This window comes from Aethalodelphis obliquidens, unplaced genomic scaffold (assembly GCF_003676395.1).
Source record: "Aethalodelphis obliquidens isolate GAN/ISIS:26980383/991018 unplaced genomic scaffold, ASM367639v1 scaffold14, whole genome shotgun sequence".
NCBI classification, from domain to species: Eukaryota; Metazoa; Chordata; class Mammalia; order Artiodactyla; family Delphinidae; genus Aethalodelphis; species Aethalodelphis obliquidens.
The window spans coordinates 20,981,905-21,001,178 of NW_020837958.1; the positions used below are offsets into that span (position 1 = coordinate 20,981,905).

At 35.9% G+C, this 19,274-nt stretch overlaps 1 protein-coding gene across 2 annotated transcripts in view; it reads right to left on the reverse strand.

Annotated features, from left to right (window-relative positions):
• Positions 1–337: 337 nt before the first annotated feature.
• Positions 338–19,274, reverse strand: part of ANO3 (anoctamin 3) — a 193,099-nt gene continuing 174,162 nt past the window's right edge. For both annotated transcript variants that reach the window (XM_027115153.1, XM_027115154.1), the window contains 7 exons: positions 17,408–17,505; positions 12,802–12,935; positions 11,928–12,080; positions 10,882–11,029; positions 6,957–7,037; positions 6,680–6,785; positions 338–1,677 (listed from right to left, as the gene is read on the reverse strand). In XM_027115153.1, the coding sequence (XP_026970954.1) occupies positions 1,495–1,677; positions 6,680–6,785; positions 6,957–7,037; positions 10,882–11,029; positions 11,928–12,080; positions 12,802–12,935; positions 17,408–17,505 (903 nt within the window). In that variant the 3' untranslated portion in view covers positions 338–1,494. The remainder of the gene's footprint in view (positions 1,678–6,679; positions 6,786–6,956; positions 7,038–10,881; positions 11,030–11,927; positions 12,081–12,801; positions 12,936–17,407; positions 17,506–19,274) is intronic.

Genomic DNA, 19,274 nt, shown 5'->3' on the forward strand with positions numbered 1-19,274 from the left:
CTGAGATTAGCTTTGTTTTGCAAGAAAAAGTGTCTTGATTTCTACCATATATTTTCTTAATTCAACTCTTCTCTTCTCTCCCATCCTGCTTCCATAGTTTATGCCTCCACCAGACTTTCTTTAGTTGAATGCGTCATCATTCCTACAACATCAGCCTGTGAACATTCACACTCACAGATACAGAGTTCAGAGAAACAGCAACTCCACAACAAAGCAAAAATGATGTCTTGCACAATTAATTTGACTTTGTTTCTAGTGAGTTTTCAAAAATAAATCAAACCAATCTACCAAAGAAATAATAACAGAAAACTCCCTTCAGTGATGAAAAGAAAGTAAAACTCAAAAAAATGTATGTTTTTTACAAATAATATAAATTTATATTCATGCATTGTTTTCATCAGCTCAGGAGCAAGAGTGCACATTGTTGGAAAAGCTTAAGTGTTGCAAAGCATCTGGCTTCTGTTTTCCTGAATAAATAAGCCACAATGGCGTACTGTGTAACTGGTCTCAGAGCTGCATGAATTGTAACTTGCATTCCATATTGTTCAGGTGCAAAGGTACAAGGAAAACCAACATATTTACAGCATTTCAAGTTATTCTGTGAGAGTGTTGTAATAAATCAGGGAGGTGGAAATTAAATATACTATAAAACAGCTTTCCACAGTAAAATATGGATTCATCATGTTCTAAATGATATAAGAACACGCATCCATATTCTATAACTCTGTGGCTCTATTGGCGTTTAGCAAAAAAAAAAAAAAAAAATGCAGTAAAACTGAATCTGCCAGTGATAAAACAGATTAGAATGTAGCCAATGCAATAGAATATGATTTCAATGAATGGTATTCTTTTTGGAGTCTTAGATTTTTGGTTTGACTACTAACGATGTGCAACTCTTCAACTGCATAGTCAGTGTAAAGCAGCATAAATTCCCTGTGGCACAGATCCAAAATCTCACCAAGAAATAAGGGAAATTTCTATGAAACAGTAAGCTGAAGGGACATGGAGTTCAGGCAGCAAAGGTAATAATTGATTTGCCATTTCTTGTAAGTATCTCAACTCAGTCTAAGGTTCCAAAGACATCCAAAGATTAGTATGTGGGTGAGGACCACATGATACTTTAAGTCATGCCTGGCTTGTGTACATTTACATGGAAATCTGTCTCTAGAAACCTCATCATCACCCTTCCTATTACACTGCAGCTGATGGAAGGTGGAGGTTTCCAAACACACAACTCCCTGAGGCTAGTTCTGAGAATTAGATCCTGGCTTCCTGCAATGTCAATTTAACCATTTTTTTTAAGGTCACGGGTCATTTGTTTTCTTCCCTAGAAGCTTGGATATTTCAAATCCCAGAGATGGCTGTGATGCATTTCCAAGTAACATATTACACATATGTTTTGCCAGGTATGCCTTCCTCCTAGATCCCACCTAGAATTTGACGTTGCCATCATGCCCACTAATGGTATTGCCCCTGCTGGGCAACAGGTATCAACTAAGGCCATTCATGGTGAACAGGGTGACCACTTTTTCTCCGTTGTTGTTGCAAATGTTCTAGTTCAGCCTCATACATCATTTCTTGGACTAAGTACTTCTCCCGTCGTATTCGGTCATATAGATTCTTTGGTACATCTGGAATCAGGTAGGCGATGAATGACTTGATTCCAAAAACAAGGTGCTGAAAATTTAAGAGAAGAAAGTACATTTTCAACGATTCTGAAATGCTAATTATAAAACAGAAGTCATGAACAATGTTGCATTTGCCTTACAATCAAGCATCGGAACTCAGTATGTTCCATCTAGAATATTAATATTTTCAAAATTATATTGGGAATACGATTATTGCCTTCCATCACATAAGTATTCCAACAAAGACATGTTGATGTCACCTTATAAACATTGAATGAATCTGAAATTCACACCTATAAAAACCTTATATATTATGCAATACTGTTATGATATGCTTTGTTATACACAGAGAGATCACATACAGGGACAATCCTTGTTCGATAGATTATAATACACAGTGTACAAAACACACAGAATACAGTCCTGCCTGTGATGCTGGATTTGGACTCAACCCCCAGCACATACATGTTTCAGAATTTCTACTCTATTGAAAGCATATGTTATTATAACTGCTCTAAAATATCTTATCTCTATTAATTATTTATTCAATGATAAAAATAGATTTAAAAACTAAACTGATAAAAGTATTGTATTTAAAAAAAGCAGGGACAAAAATCAGAAGGTAATACACCAGTGGTTAAAAGTACAGATGCTGACTGAGACTGCCTATGTTTGAACCCTACTCTGACACTCATTAGTTGTGTAACCTTATGCAAATCACCTATGTTCTCTATGTCTCAGCTCTAAAGTGATTCTAATAATAGTGTCTCTTAAAGGTTGGTATAAAAATTAAACGAGTAAATATATTTGAAAGGAGTGCTTCACACAGTATAAGCACTACTTAAATATTATCTCCGACTATTATAAATGCATCCTATTTCTTTTCGCATGAACAATAAGTCTTTTAATTTCTCATGAAAGAAGAAAAATCTGATTGACAGACTTAGGATGATCTGTAGAAAAGAACCCATTCACCTAAAGGACTTTGCGACAGTAGTCTCTACGTGGAAAGGAAGAAGGCACTTTTAACTGGGCTTGCTCTATGTGTCCCAGGACTGCATAGTATTGATAGATCATAGAAAAGCAGGTCATATTTTCCATAGAGAAGCAGATCAAGAGCTTCTTTCCTGACCAAATATTTTATATTCACAGAAATAGCCAGCAATGTGACTCAAGAGTATATATATAAAAATTAAAAACATTTGTTACAAATTAAATCAGTAAGAAAGAATATGCTCCAAGTCCTATACGATAGTAATAGAGAAACCTATAAACTGATTCACAGAGAGAGTTTGACATGCAAGGATGGCTTAATATTAAAACGTAGATCTATTTTTTTTAAAGCTAGAGTTTGATACCCATTTATCAAGACACTATCATAACCAATCATCTTAAACAAAAAACCTACAGCAGATATCATACTTAAAGAAAAAAATCAGAAGTATTTCCACTGAAGTTGGAAAAAAGACATGTTTGTTCACACCGCTGCTATTCAACACCATATTGAAGTTTCCAGCAACACAGTAAGGCAAACAAAAGCAATGAAACATAAACCTTGGAAGTAAACATACAAAACTTTTGTTATTTGCAGCTGGTATTATCATTTGAAAAGACAATCCCAACCAATTTAATAGACAGAATACTAGAACCAGTAAGGTACTTAAACAAGGAGGTATGCTCATCTTAGAAAGACTATTTGTATTCCGGCAAAAATCAAGCGAATCATATAATGAATTTTAAGACAGTACTCATAGCAGCAATAAAAATATCTATAAAGTTTCTAGAAATAAAAAGGTACAAATAAGTAAGAGAATATTTAAAAATCTATTAAAGGAGATAAGAATGATTTGAATAAATTCTACATTCATTAATGAAACAGCACAGATTTTGTAAATAAGTCAAAATTTGATTTCTACAAATGTAATTCTAACAAAAGTCCTTGCTCAATATTCAGGGGAACCTGAAAAATGGCTTCTAAAATTTATATGAATGGTTAATAACTCCAAATAGCTAAGTAATTTTTTTAAATAAGAGCAAGTGTGGCAGGATGGGTGGTCACTTGCTTTATCAGATATGACATATTTAAATATTGCATTTAAATAGTGCAATAGTGATCCAGGAACAGACAAATGGAGTGATAAGTCAGAATACTGAGGCCAGAGATACACACATGACTACGTAGGAACTTGGAATATTACAGAGATGGATTTACAAATCAGTGGATAGATAATAGATGATTTAGTAAATAGCAGTGCAAAACTTATGTCATTATATGGAGAATAACCTTTTCCCTCAGACTCTATAAAAACTCCTGGTATTAAAGACATGTGATAGGTAAGACTGTAAAGTTAATAGTAAAAAATATAGTAGAATATCTTTTTGAACTGGAGATAAGGAAAGTGTCCTAAATAAGCTATACAAAATAAGCACAAACCATAAAAGGAAAACAATGATGCGCTTGACTACATCAAAATTGAACATTATCTGTTTACACATAAAGTTAATAGGTTATGGACAATGAAAAGGTATCTGCTGTGTATATAACTGGTGAAGATTAATATGTAGAATATATAAGGAAATCATAAAATTTGGTAACTCAACCAAAAATGGATCAAGGTTATAAATTTACAAAAAAATGAAGCCCAAATGGCTTTCTAGTACTAAAAGTGATGGTCAGTGTCATTAGTAAACAGACTAAAACAAAAAAAATTAAAGCAAAATATTACCTTACTCTTATACAACTGCAAAATGTTAGAAATTCAGATGCTATGAAAAGCTGGTGAAAATCCAAGAGAATTTTGAAGAGCAATCTGTTGGTATTACATGAAACCGAGTACGTGTATAAGCTAACAGTTCCACACCTGAGTAAGATACTCCTTAAAAACCCTTAAATATGTTTACAAGGTAACATGCCCAAGATTCTTAATAAAAGATTTATTGAGGTAGAGAGCATTATTGTAAGTCTAAGCACCTATCCTTAGGGGAATATGGTATTTAATTTTGATGAAATATCATGAATAGACAAAAGAAATTATAAATCTCATGGATAGATGTCTCTCTAGATCTGAAAAAGTATAATGGGTAAGAGATAAAAATGAATTATTATATAATACCATTGAGGTAATTTTGGAAAAGAATACTTAAAATAATACTATATATATATATATATATATATATATATATATATACACACACACACACACACACATATATATTCAATATACTTATAAACAAACATATATTCAAATAAAGATGTGGTAAATCTTCCACAGAAGAAAAGACAGTGGGTGCTTTTGGAGTGGGTGGGTAATGGGGAATGAAGAGGAAAAAAAAAAAAGAAGGAATCATTGGGCTTATGCATCCATGATGGTAGGTTGCTGTTAATTGAGGCATTTGATTAAGTCTTTCTACCTGAGCTCCAAAAGAAGATGAAGAAGAAAAAAGTGTACATTTTAACACACACAATAAAAACGACTTTTTGGAATCACTGGATTGGAAATATGCTTTAAACTCTTTTGCTACCTATAATAAAATAGAAAGTCAAACTTCATCAGGAGACATTTTTATAGGCCCATAGAGTCACTAAATAATAGAATTTAGTCCTGGATTAAACCTTATTTCATATGCAAAAAGTCTTATGTATGGCTATCTTTTTCTCTCCATAATTTTGGCCATAGGAAACAGATGCATTTAAAGGTTTTCCATAGACCTTAGTGAGTAGATACTCAATATATTCCAGTGCTAAGTTCTTCACTGTATCAAGCTGGTTATTTTTTAAGCAAGGCAATAATATGGTAGCTTCTCCAAAATTTCTTCACAGACTACAATCTAAAATTATTGCATGACTCTGATCATCAAAATCTATGCACGTTTTATAAAAGTGTTCTCAGGCATAATTTATTGAATTATGCACTGTTGCTGTACAAATACACATGATCAACTATAATTAGAGTTGATTGTTCAGAAAATAAGTCTCTCCACCTCGATGAATAAATATGGGTTCTTTTGTTAGATGATGAAAACCAACCTCACTTTTTAAATTTGGTTATTAGGAGGCTCAAAACTAAGGTGAAGTAGAGTTGATCTACAATGTTGTATTAGTTTCAGGTGTAAAGCAAAGTGATTCAGTTATACATACATATATATCTATTTTTTTTCAGATTCTTTTCCCTTATAAGTTATTACAAAATATAGTTCCCTGTGCTATACACTAGGTCTTTTTGGTTATCTATTTTGTATATAGTAGTGTGAATATGTTAATCCCGAACTCCTAATTTATCTCTCCCTTTTCCCCTTGGTAACCATAAGTTTGTCTTCTATGTTAGTGAGTCTGTTTCTGTTTTGTAAATGTTTATTTGTAGCATTTTTTTAGATTCCACAAGTAAGTGACATCATATGATATTTGTCTTTCTCTGTCTGGCTTACTTCACTTAGTATGATAATCTCTAGATCCACCCGTGGACCTAGAGATTATCCTAGATTTCTGATATAAATATTCTTTAACTTACATTATTCAGTTCTTGCTTTTTTGCATGTCATAGTGGTTTCCTTGTATCTGAACCTTTTACAGGGACATACTCAAGTCCTGTTTTGGAAGTCAGTGAGAAACTGACTTCAAAAAGGCAACTAGGGACTTCCCTGGTGGTCCAGTGGTAAAGAATCCGCCTTGCAGTGCAGGTGACACTGGTTCGATCCCTGGTCAGGGAAGTAAGATCCCACATACCGCGGGGCAAATAAGGCCGCACGCCGCAAATGCTGAGCTCACGCGTCTCAACTAGAGAGCCTGCGTGCCACAAATTACAGAGCCCATGTGCCCTGGAACCTGCGAGTCACAACTAGAGAGAGAAAACTTGCACACTACAACTAGAGAGAAGCCCGTTCACTGCAACGAAGAGCCCACATGCCTCAACGAAGATCCCTCATGCCGCAGCTAAGACCCGACATAGCCAAAAATAAATAAATAAAAAATAAATCTTAAAAAAAAAAAAGGCAACTAATATATCAGTCAGAAAAGCGTTTACCTAGAGTAATTTTATCAGCCTGTGACTAACCTCAAACACAATAATGAAGGCCAATCTAGCAGCGAGGATATGCCAGTATTGTAGGGTAAATTCATAGGGTTTGGAACTCCAAGGAGGACCTCTGTAGTCTCGGTACCTAAAATCCACAAAAACAAAGAATTTGAAGAACAAAGACCAAAATGTGGAGGCCCCAAATGTTCTTAATTTGTCAAAACTCCAAAATGACAGTTTAAATGGACCCATTAGCATGAGGAGACGGAATGGTGAAAGCAAAAAGAAAAGATAACTATAATTTATAAGTAAATACCTGCAATAACCAGATTTTCCCATGCCAAGCTCACTCAGGTCAAAGAAGGATAGGCTATTGTTGACATATCCTGTTAAACAACTGGGAGAAAAGAAAAGAAAGCATGTGTGATTCAGAGATTCATGAATTTCTAGTCCAGTTCCTTCATTACCAATGACAAGATTTAATAAGTGCCATTATGCCTTTCATTATAATTATAAACTCGTAGCAACTCAGCTCTCTGATTCTATTCTCTGACTCCCATTACATCCGTGATTATGCCTTAATGAGACAGACTCTTGCCTGCCATTTCCCTCCAATAGTTTCTATTTTGCCTTATCATTTGGCTTATGTTTAATTAAGTGTTTACTATGCACTAGGCATTATGGTAATTACTTCCTATGCATTGAAACTGAATAAATATATATAAACATGTAACACGATTTGGATAATTAACATCAAACAGCCAATTGATAAACATGTTTATTTGTAATTTATTAACTTATTCAATACATATTTATGGAGGACTGATGATTTGTTAGAACAATTCTGGATGCTTGGTATTCAACAGTAAACAAAAAAGGTAAAATTCCCTACTCTGGTGGTTAGGTATTAAACTGTGATCAGGGTTAAGTTTTACAATAGCCTTAGAACATGTATATTATTATTATCTTCACCACATAGATAGAAGAACTACGATTTACAGAGACTAAATGACTTTCTCTAGGCCTATAATTGTCAAAATTTCTGGTCTCAGATACCCTTTACATTTAAAAAAGCTGTTGAGGATCTCAAGGAGCTTTTTGCATAGGGGAATATCTATTGATATTTACCACATTAGAAATTGAAATAGAAATTTATGTTCATTCATTTAAAATAACTATCACATCCATTCAAATAATATGAATAACACATTTGAAAAATAGTTATATACTCCAAAAGAAAAAAACATAGCGAGAAGAATGACACTGATTTACATGTTTGCAAACACCTTAATGCCTGCCTTAATAGAAGACAGCTGGATACTCAAACCTGCATTAAATCTATTGCAATATGTTGTTTTGGTTGAAGGGCAAGTAGAATATCTGGCCTCATGCAGACAAGTAGGTGGAAGAAGGACGACTATTTTAATATCATTTCAGATAAATGTCAATATTTTTCTTTGATATTATACCAAAGCTCTACCTGTGGTCATTTCTTAAAGTTTAGTTGTAAGGTGGAATCTTCGTGTAACTGAACTTTCATATGCATCGTTCCATATGGATTTTGCATTAAAATCCATAGGTCTATCTTGTACTTTGAATTTGTCATTTATCCATGCAAGATTTTGTAACATCAAATTGGGGCCATTTGGAGAACATGTGTTCCCTGAATTATGCAGATCTTCCAAATGTTGATATATTTTTACTATAGACCATGAAAAAGCACAATTGTTAATATCGTCACTGACTTTTATCGGAAAAAAAAAACCCTATAAGTATGGGGAAGCTTTAAAGCTCAACAAATATTGTCAATTATTTTCCTTAAAATGACAAGCTAGTTTTGTGCATTCTGTAAAAGAGTGTTTGCTAATACCCAAGTCTGAATACTCATAGCTTGTCTGACAATTTTATTTCATGTTAAAAAAAAAAGTTTCTTTAGTTTGCAACTCCAAAAGTTTGCACTTTTCTTTGACACGCTCATCACACTTTAGGATGTAGCAGAAGCGCTTTATGTGCACTCTGCATTTTGTCGAACAGAATATTGAGAAGACATTTATTCAAGGGTGGAGGTTTGGTTAAAATGAATAATTATTACTGCTTCATCAAAGACATTCTGAAATTTCTTACTGGCCTTTTAAAAATGGTGAATGTAGAGTGGTGAGAAATAGAATCATTACTAGTATTTTTTGGTGCCACTGCCTTGAGTGATGCAAAGCCACCAGAAAATTTTAGCCCACTGCTTTTGTACCATCTGTGCATATGTCAATGTGGTGAAAAACGCAAATAGTATCTTAGTATTATTATGAAAATAGTATTGACCTCATGGACCCTGAAGGAGATATGCCGGCCATGGGTTGAGAACCACTGCCCAGAACATAGAGTTGTTAGAGACTGGATTCAAGTGCCCATTTATCTTATTCTAAACCCTAAATTTTAATTACAGGACCACACTGACTTCAACTTCACTCCCCTCCCTGGCCATCCTAGACCTCATAACTTATCATTTCAGCTTGCCAGTATCATCCTCTCCATTGCCACCTTGTCTTTTTGCCCCCTTGCTCTGAAAATTTCCAATCTGAATGAATTTACCCCAGTTTAGCTGCTAAACGTACCTGGAGAAAATTAATACCAGGAAGCCCCTATGAATGTGTGGTTTCAAACTCACAAGTCCTCCACATCTCTTCTTGAAATGATTCTACATCCCTAGTCACTGCTAATGGAGGAGTCAGGTGCTACCTACGTGAAAAGTCAGTACCTGGAATGTGAACAGAGCTTATACCTATCCAATCTCACTTTCACCTGCCACTAGGTGGCAGTAAAGACACTAACAAATAATGCCCGTAAGGAAGAGGGCTGCCAAGCGAGCCTACATATTTTAAACCATTAAAATCTGCTTCTAGGCCATTTTGAATAAAGAAAAAAGAGACTTTGGGGTTTTTCACTATGAATACTAAAAACCAACTTATATCTGTTTAGTGTTTTACAGTTCATAAAATGTTACCTCAGGCACCATTTCTTAAGCATAGGTCCAGATTGATGATGTGCCTTTTAGTAGAAGGCAAAGTTAGCACTTAAATCTTGGGAGTTTGACTTCAAGTTAAAATCTCTTGACAAGACTCCAATATATAAAAGAAAATCTCCTGCCTTTATTACCTCTCTTTGAAAAATTGAGACGTACATTTGTGTTCAGAAAGGCACTGCAGTGTTCTGAGACAAATGAGTTCATCTGCAGGACTAAGGGCTGAATTCATCCTAAACCGGGGCTCTGCGGGGCTCTGCTTGCTCGGGCACACGTCCCGCATCTAGATAAGATGCATGCCCAGGGCTGCTCCTGAAGGAAGGAGGAGACACAGCTTCTCCTATCACTACTTTATTTCCTATCACTACTTCCACACCTAAGGCTAACCTCCAGCTAAAAACTCCAGTTTCTCTCTGTCTCCAAGTCCAGGGCTCCCTTGCATTCTTCAAGTTTTCAAGAAGGAAAGATCTGAAAAACTCATATCCCCTAAGGCAGTGTTCTAAACTGGGTGATTTTGTCCCCCAGGGACCATTTGGCAATGTCTGGAGACATTTCTGGTTGTCACAAGTTGGGGAGCAGGGAGGTTGCTCTTGGTATCCACTGGGTAGAGGCCAAGGTTGCTGCTAAACATCCTTTGGCACAGGACACCCCTCCTCCTCAAAAATAGAATTATCTGGTCTGTAACGTCAATAGTGCAGAGGTTGAGAAACCCTGTTCTCAAGTGTTGATTTAAATTTTAACAAAAAAGAAAAAGGAGACAGGTCTAGGGTATCATTTTCTGCATGCTTAAAATCTCTAGCAGTAAATCCCTTTAGAACAATCTCTAGTCACATAGCTGAGAGTTTCTTCATATTCTGTATATCCCCACAAACTAGCTTAATTCCCTTCAGTAATTTAACTAGTATAGGCCTCAATTTCCCATCTATATAGACAAACTATTGCATTGGATTCTTTCAAAGTTCTCTTCTAGTCCTAAATTTAACTTCTAAATACATTAAAATGTTTTTAACATTTTAACACCGGTGATGAATTTACACAGAAAATCATAGACTCTAAAATTATTTGCTGTAAAAAACACTGCTGCCCTTTTTATCCCACTTGATTCCATCTAATAAACACATAAACACAACGATCAGAAACATTACCCTTAATGGTCACAGAACAAAGCTTGCCAATAAGTTCCCATTTTAATTACAAATAAAAAATGTGTACATTTCAACCTTACCTTTCACTATATTCAAACTGACTTGCACAGGGGCCATATTTGTATTCATAGACAAAACGTGGGATGTAATCAGATGTAATAGCAATTACAAACGCATTGGTAATCACAGCCAATATACCAATTCCTTCAAGAATTCCATACCAGATACCTAGTAGGAGAAAGATTAAAGATAGTGAGTAAAAAGAAAAAAAGTTAAAACACTTTAATCAACCTTAATTTGGAAAAAGTGTTTTAGTTATGTTGGAACCACGGCTCTGTCCATTATTTACTTTCTTAGGATGGTATGTGTCTCACTACAGATATTACAGCTATTGAATACTTTTCCATAGAGGGGAGGTAGACATCATGTAGAGAGATTTTAAAATTAAAATATTGTTAGGAACTGGTTCATGTCTGTACCAATGAGATACAGACACAGCTGCTTAAGATTCTTCAGAGCCTATGTATAGAACTTGAGAGGTACTCAAACCTATACAAATAAAGTTCTACTTCATTGTGTGAACTCTGAAATATCTGTATTCACTATGGGTTTTGCCTTTATCTTTGTCAGCTACCTTTTTAATGTAAAACTACGAAAAAGTAAAACTAGTTTAGTGTCAAGACCTGAAAATCACTAGTTGACATTTTCTACTTCTTAAGAGGCCAATCTGGCATCATATAGATACACAAAAAAGCTTTTGAAATTGTATATAGTATCAATCGACTATTGATGATGGTCAAAACTGATGTTTCAAATAGGATTAAAGTTAACTTTAAAAAATAATGGAATGAAAAAAAATAATGGAATGAAAAAATAAGCTCTGGAAAGGGATATATGAGATCCTTTTCAGTTACAAATAAGTTTATGAAATAGCATGTTCAGTATGAACTTACCCTCAACTAAGAGTTATAACTAAACTTACTCTCATTTCATTCTTTGGTTAACGAAAACAGTTTTGTTATGGCTGGAAGAGAGCTCCAGCAATAGAAACCCACGTTGTGCTAAGTAAGATCAAGCCACCACTTGGCCTTAGCAATGCAAAAATCATGTAGTTGCTGAATCTTACCTATGTCGGTTGCTCTGGCTGGCAAAGGCCTCCGCCACTGGGTGACAAATTTGTACGCATCCAGCCTGATTTCAATGATATTGTTTAACAAAGCCAAAAGAGGGGCCAGAGGAAAAGCCGCAACAAAGATGGTGGTAAAACCAAACTGCAAAACTGTAAAGGAAGAGGGTTAGAAAATCGGTAATATAAACAGTATCATTTATTGAGTGCTTTCTTTGTTCCATATTAGGCATCTTTACATAGATTGCCTTTAATCCTTCCAACATCCCTACAAAGTAAACATGCTTATCCCACTGTACAGTTGAGAAAAATGTAGCTCATACATGTTAAGTAAACTGGCTAAAGGGTAGATAGATGAAAAATGTTAAAAACTGCATTCAAACTCAGATCTCAATAGATTGAAAGTCTATGAGACTTTCACCTCTATGCCATGCAGCATGAAGGAAGAAAAACGTCAGAGAAGGACTTGAAGAAACATGCTTAGTCCTAGAAAGGAAGCAAGAGACCTAATCTTGTCCTCTCTTTTTATAGATGAGAAAACTGAGGGCCAGAGAACAAAACAAATGTCAAAACAACATGCAGTGATCTTATCAGTTGGAATGGGAATCCTTATTTTTGTAATATAAATAAGTAAGCTTCCTGAAGACTCAAGACTCAGACTGGGTCTGTGCAAATGTTTACTGTGAGAAAGAATTATTGCTCTATTTGGTTGGGCTGATACATTTCTCAACATAGGAGTGGGTTTTGCTTTATTTTGTTCCTTTAAAATATTTGCTCAAAAGGAGACGGTTTTCTCTCTTGAATCAGAGCCTGAGTGAAGTAGAAAAAACGTATCAAGAGGGTCAAATAGCTTTGCAGAAGGTTCTTTCCATACCCATTTCTAAGTACTCATCCATCAGTCCGTGAATATTCATGGGCTGTAGATTCCAATCATTTTCCCACTGAGGTATGGAAGCATCTTGTATTCCCCGCTTGATTTTATGTCGTGACCACCAGTTCTGGATCAACCTGCATAAAGGCAAAGGCCTTTTAAGCTCGTATTTAAGCACCTGGTAAACAATTTATAGTGTATTAAGAAAAGAGAAACTCCAACTACCTTAGGACTACACTAAGCATGCCTGAGAATTGGGGGGGTCTTTGCATGGTCTCAACTTTAAATTTAGCAAGGAAGAAGAGGCCTCCGACTTCCTAGACCCTACAAACATCTACATAGTTATCAAAGAGTTGATCCTCCCATATACTATAGGTGCTTCCTAATATTGATTAGACAAATACTCATTTCTGTGATTCCTTCCCCTACCCCACCTATATAAATACCTAAACTCTTATGCTGCCTGTTGTGATTGGATCTGAGCCCTTCCTTCCAAATCTTCTGGGCTGTGCTCTCTGAACATGAGTAAAATCATGTTTCACATTAGATAACTGAGCCCTACCTAGAGTTTCAAGAGATGTAGTTTCTATTCCTCACCCTACAATGCATTAGTTGTGTGGCTTTTAGCAAGTCACTTCACTTCTCTGAGTTTATAACTATGAAGGATTCAAGAGATTACACTCTGCTCCTATAGTGAACAATAATTTACAGGTAATGAATCTGTGTCTCAGTCCATTTATCAGACTTGAAAAGGAAGTAGCAACACTCTTTCCCTAACCCAGGGGCAGTCTTGAAATTATATGACTCAGAAATATCCTGGTATGCAAATATTGTAGACTTCTGGGTAATAAATTATCTTAAGAGTTAGATAAAAATTATCTCTAGGATAAGGTGAATCTCACAGGACCCAATGAACAGTACCCAACTCTCAGTTTTAATTAATCATGGACGTAGAGCTTCAGTGGGGGTTGGAAGAACCACCATAGTTAGATCAAAACGTCAGGTAGCGCTTCAATGTGTGCTCCATGGAGGTTGCCTCTGGAGCCTCGTGAAGATGAAAAAGGGAGTTGGGAATGGAAGGCCTGCTTGCTTATATCCTATTTATTTCAGTCTGCTTAAGATTTTACTTGAGGAAAGAGAATTGTGCTTTAAAAGTTTAAAAGTCATTGCTTTAGGAACTGGTTCACTCCTGCTAGAGTTTCTTCAGCAAGGCCTTTGTCCAGCTGTTGGGAAAACCCCACCAGGATGTCATTTGCCATGGTAGCCTTGGGATTTGATATACAAAATCCAGGCTCACCTCTTGGGCAAGGCCATGGCGAAAATGTGATGTCCAAAGTGCATGGTATGTACAGAAGTACACAGACAATAATAACAACAAGAATCATTCTTAATATTACAATGACTACTACACCATCTTGACTGTGCTTATGAAGTATCGACACCATCTCAGATCCTGTGCTAGGCACTTGATACCTAATTTACTCAAATATTTTCAAATTATGTTCCTCAAACTTTATGTTTCAAAGAGGTAAGCCAAAGATAGAAAGGAATACGAAAAACGGACTGGGCTTCCCAAACCTCCATGCCTATTCTCCTTTCATTTAGCAGAGATTCATTTTAATCTGTTTTGACTATTGAGGATTTGTGTAAACATCTCTTCACAAAAAGCTTCTGTCATTTATTGATGAAGGTTTAAATACCATTGGGTCATCTCATTTAATCTTTATAAATCCCTTATTTTATAAATTAAAAAAAATGTCTCAGAGAGGTTAAGTAAATTATAAGCATCTTTAGCAAGAGGCAGAAAAGGAATTTGTACCAGGCCTCCACAATTTCCCAGTCCGATGCACTGGGTTAATATCACCTCTCCAACCCCCAGGTCTCTGCTCAGGAATACCCTGATGCTACTTAAGGGCCAAGGAGGAGAAAGAAACATGGTATAATTTGATGACTGAGCCTAAGTTATTTATATCATTAATCAACTAACCAGTTCTTTCCCCATAGTAAGGAAATTCCTCAAAATTATAATGTTTTTAAATAAATTAGGCCTCAATACTTCCATACCACAATGTTTTAAATACACTCTATTTCACTGTATTCTAAAGGATAATATATTTTAACAGATGTAAAAGTGGGCATTCAGGGTCCTTCTATGTCAGTATTTCACAGTTAGAATTTATCTATAGGGAAAAAACAGAATGCTGTTGTTTTGATGTTATCACAATCAATCCTGTTCTAAATATTTATTGCTGTTGCTGTTGTAACAAAGAGCCCCAAACCTCCCCATCCAGGATTTTAATTTTATTTCATTCTTAAAGGGGGGAGACAGAAATGGAGGTTCTCTGCATTAAACAAAAACAACAACAACCTTGGTCTTTTGGTAGCCAAAAGAAACCAGAAAGTTAATTTTGTTCTCAAGAACCTGCACTGCCAATAATATTTTAAGAATACCAACAAGTGTCTTAAGATGTTGAACAGAGTACAAGTTACTCTATATCCATTATTTTGTCTAATCCTTACAATGGTTCTTGAGGTAGATACAGCTGTTGAGCCTCTCTTAGAGATGTGAAAACTGAGGCACAGAAAGGTCGATTGGCTTACAAATGGTCACACATTATGTAAGGAGAGGAGTAGGAACTGAACTGTCATCTCTCTGATTACCAAGCCCCAATTCTTAAGAACTAGTTCTTCTTAAACGTATGGACACCAAGGGGGGAAAGTGGCAGGGAGGCGGTGGTAGTGTGATGAATTGGGAGATTGGGATTGACATATATACACTAATATGTATAAAATGGATAACTAATAAGAACCTGCTGTATAAAAAAATAAATAAAATAAAATTTAAAAATTAAAAAAAAAGAACTAGTATTCTTAGTAACTCTATACAAGGCTAGTTTAAAAATTAAGTACTCTTAGAACAAAAAATTTCACAATCTGTATGGAAACATAAAAGACCCCAAATAGCCAAAGCAATCTTGAGAAAGAAAAATGGAGCTGGAGGAGTCAGGCTCCCTGACTTCAGACTATACTACAAAGCTACAGTAATCAAGACAGTATGGAACTGGCACAAAAACAGAAATATAGATCAATGGAACAGGATAGAAAGCCCAGAGATAAACCCACACACATATGGTCACCTTATCTTTGATAAAGGAGGCAAGAATATACAATGGAGAAAAGACAGCCTCTTTAATAAGTGGTGCTGGAAAAACTGGACAGCTACATGTAAAAGAATGAAATTAGAACACTCCCTAACACCATACATAAAAATAAACTCAAAATGGATTAAAGACCTAAATGTAAGGCCAGACACTATCAAACTCTTGGAGGAAAACATAGGTAGAACACTCTATGACATAAATCACAGCAAGATCCTTTTTGACCGACCTCCTAGAGAAATGGAAATAAAAACAAAAATAAACAAATGGGACCTAGTGAAACTTCAAAGCTTTTGCACAGCAAAGGAAATCATAAACCAGACGAAAAGACAATCCTCTGAATGGGAGAAAATATTTGCAAATGAAGCAACTGACAAAGGATTAATCTCCAAAATTTACAAGCAGCTCATGCAGCTCAATATCAAAAAAACAAACAACCCAATCCAAAAATGGGCAGAAGACCTAAATAGACGTTTCTCCAAAGAAGATATACAGATTGCCAACAAACACATGCAAGAATGCTCAACATCATTAATGATTAGAGAAATGCAAATCAAAACTACAATGAGGTATCACCTCACACCCGTCAGAATGGCCATCACCAAAAAATCTACAAACAATAAATGCTAGAGAGGGTATAGAGAAAAGGGAACTCTCTTGCGCTGTTGGTGGGAATGTAAATTGATACAGCCACTATGGAGAACAGTATGGAGGTTCCTTAAAAAACTAAAAATAGAACTACCATATGACCCAGCAATCCCACTACTGGGCATATACCCTGAGAAAACCATAATTCAAAAAGAGTCATGTACCAAAATGTTCATTGCAGCTCTATTTACAATAACCAGGACATGGAAGCAACCTAAGTATCCATCGAAAGATGAATGGATAAAGAAGATGTGGCACATATATACAACAGAATATTACTCAGCCATAAAAAGAAACAAAATTGAGTTATTTGTAGTGAGGTGGATGGTCCTAGAGTCTGTCATACAGAGTGAAGTAAGTCAGAAAGAGAAAAACAAATACCATATGCTAACACATATATATGGAATCTAAAATACAAAACAAAAAAATGGTCATGAAGAACCTAGGGACAAGACGGGAATAAAGACGTAGACCTACTAGAGAATGGACTTGAGGACACAGGGAGGGGGAAGGGTAAGCTGGGACGAAGTGAGAGAGTGGCATGGACATATATACACTACCACATGTAAAATAGATAGCTAGTGGGAAGCAGCCACATAGCACAGGGAGATCAGCTTGGTGCTTTGTGACCACCTGGAGGGGTGGGATAGGGAGGGTGGGAGGGAGGGAGATGTAAGAGGGAAGAGATATGGGAACATATGTATATGTATAGCTGATTCACTTTGTTATAAAGCAGAAACTAACACCTCCTTGTAAAGCAATTATACTCCAATAAAGATGTTAAAAAAAAATTAAGTACTCACGGGTATCCCAGTTCCATGAAATTGTTCCATATTTGCTTCAAAAACATGATAACTCCCATCTGGAGGCAAAGGTCTATCAAACAGCCACTAGGATGACACTGAAACAGAACAACAAGAGCATTAATGATCTTGCTCTTCTAGGTTGCCTTAAACACCCCCACATTCAAATTGTACAGCAAATTCTAAAGCCAGGGCACCTTATATCCATGCGTAAAGAGAATAAAAACAGGGAAGAAATAGCGCATATGAGGATACCTGATAGGGAAGTTTTCAGTAATATACATTGGAATATTGATCAAAATTATAACAGCAATAACCAAAAAATCTAACTTTTAATGAGCACTTAGTACTGCCAAGCTCTGTGCTAGGCACGATCACATTTAATGAATGCTCTGGAATACTACATACCTATTAACAATCAGGTGATAGAAAAATATTTAATTCTATGACAAAATGTTTATATTTTTTAAAATCAGCTTTTTGTCTCAGACTGATTTTAAATTTGCAGAAAATTTACAAAGATAGTACAGAGAGTGCCCATGCACCCCTCCCCCAATTCCCTCCATTGCCCCTTACATTACCGAGGTATATTGTCAAAGTTAAGAAGTCAATATTGGTACATTGCTATTAACCAAATTCCAGACTTTACTTAGATTTCACCAGCTCCAGGACACAACATGGGATACCCCATAGCACTTATTTGTCATGTTCCCCCCAGTCACCTGTGGTCTAGACAGTTTCTCAGATTTTCATATCCTTAACAATTCTGAGTACTGCTGGACAAGCACCCTTTGGAAAATCCCCCAATCTGGGTTTGTCTGACATTTTCACGTATTTAGACTGGGGTTATGTGCTTTAAGAATGGAGGCAGGGCACAGAGGTAAAGTGCCATTTCCATCACATCCCATCAGGGCCACATGGTATCCCCATGACATCACCAGTGATATTAACTTTCATCACTCGGTTAATATAGTATTTGCCAAGTGTTTCTTCTGCAAAGTTACTCATTTTCCCGTATCTCCTGGAGAGGGAGTATCTACATATATTATAATGTATTTTAAGTGATAAAAGTATGCCACAAAATAGTTTGTCTGTATGATCCCAATGTTGCCTTCTCTGTGCTCCTCTGCTTTTTCAGATGCTCAGTAACAGCATTAGAAACCCACATGAACAAAAGTGTGATTCCAATGAAAATTGCAATAAATGTGCTTTGCTTGAAAACTTTGCACTATAGAAGATATTTGGGTAGGAAAGCGTGGGTCTTTTTCTTTGAAAATGGGTTCATGTCCTGCTTGTAAGGATGATGGTCTCTATAGCTTTGATCTACAGTTTCTATTTCTATCAAATCAGTACCAGTGGGACTTCAAAGGGAACAAATAGTTAGGACACAAAGAGCCTGCTTTTCTGTTTCCAGCCCAGTAACTTAAAACCCCCTAATCTGAGCCAGAGAGAGGGTTTGCCAGTGATAATTTTTATTGTGTGGAGAAGTTTCAAGTCTCCTATCCAAGCACACTCCTTCTGAATTTAGGACCCCCTGAACCCTGCTACATATATACCATAAGTGGGTTTGGTAGAATGTCTGAGGCAGAATAATTACTAAGCTACAGAGTCAGATCACAGATCACAGTTGCAAGCTGAAACTCTTCAATTTTGTAGAGAGACTCATAGAGGCAAATTAACTTGTCCAAGATCATGCAATGCTAACTGGTAATGTGGGAATGAAAGCTTAGGTCTCCTGTACCCTCATCCATTGCTCTTTCATGTAATGCTAAGGATGAATTCTATTTACCAATTGTGTTCATTGCCTTGAAGGGTTGCTTTAGCAAAGCCTGTTATTACGCGGGAAGTTAAAAAGAAGACTATCAGA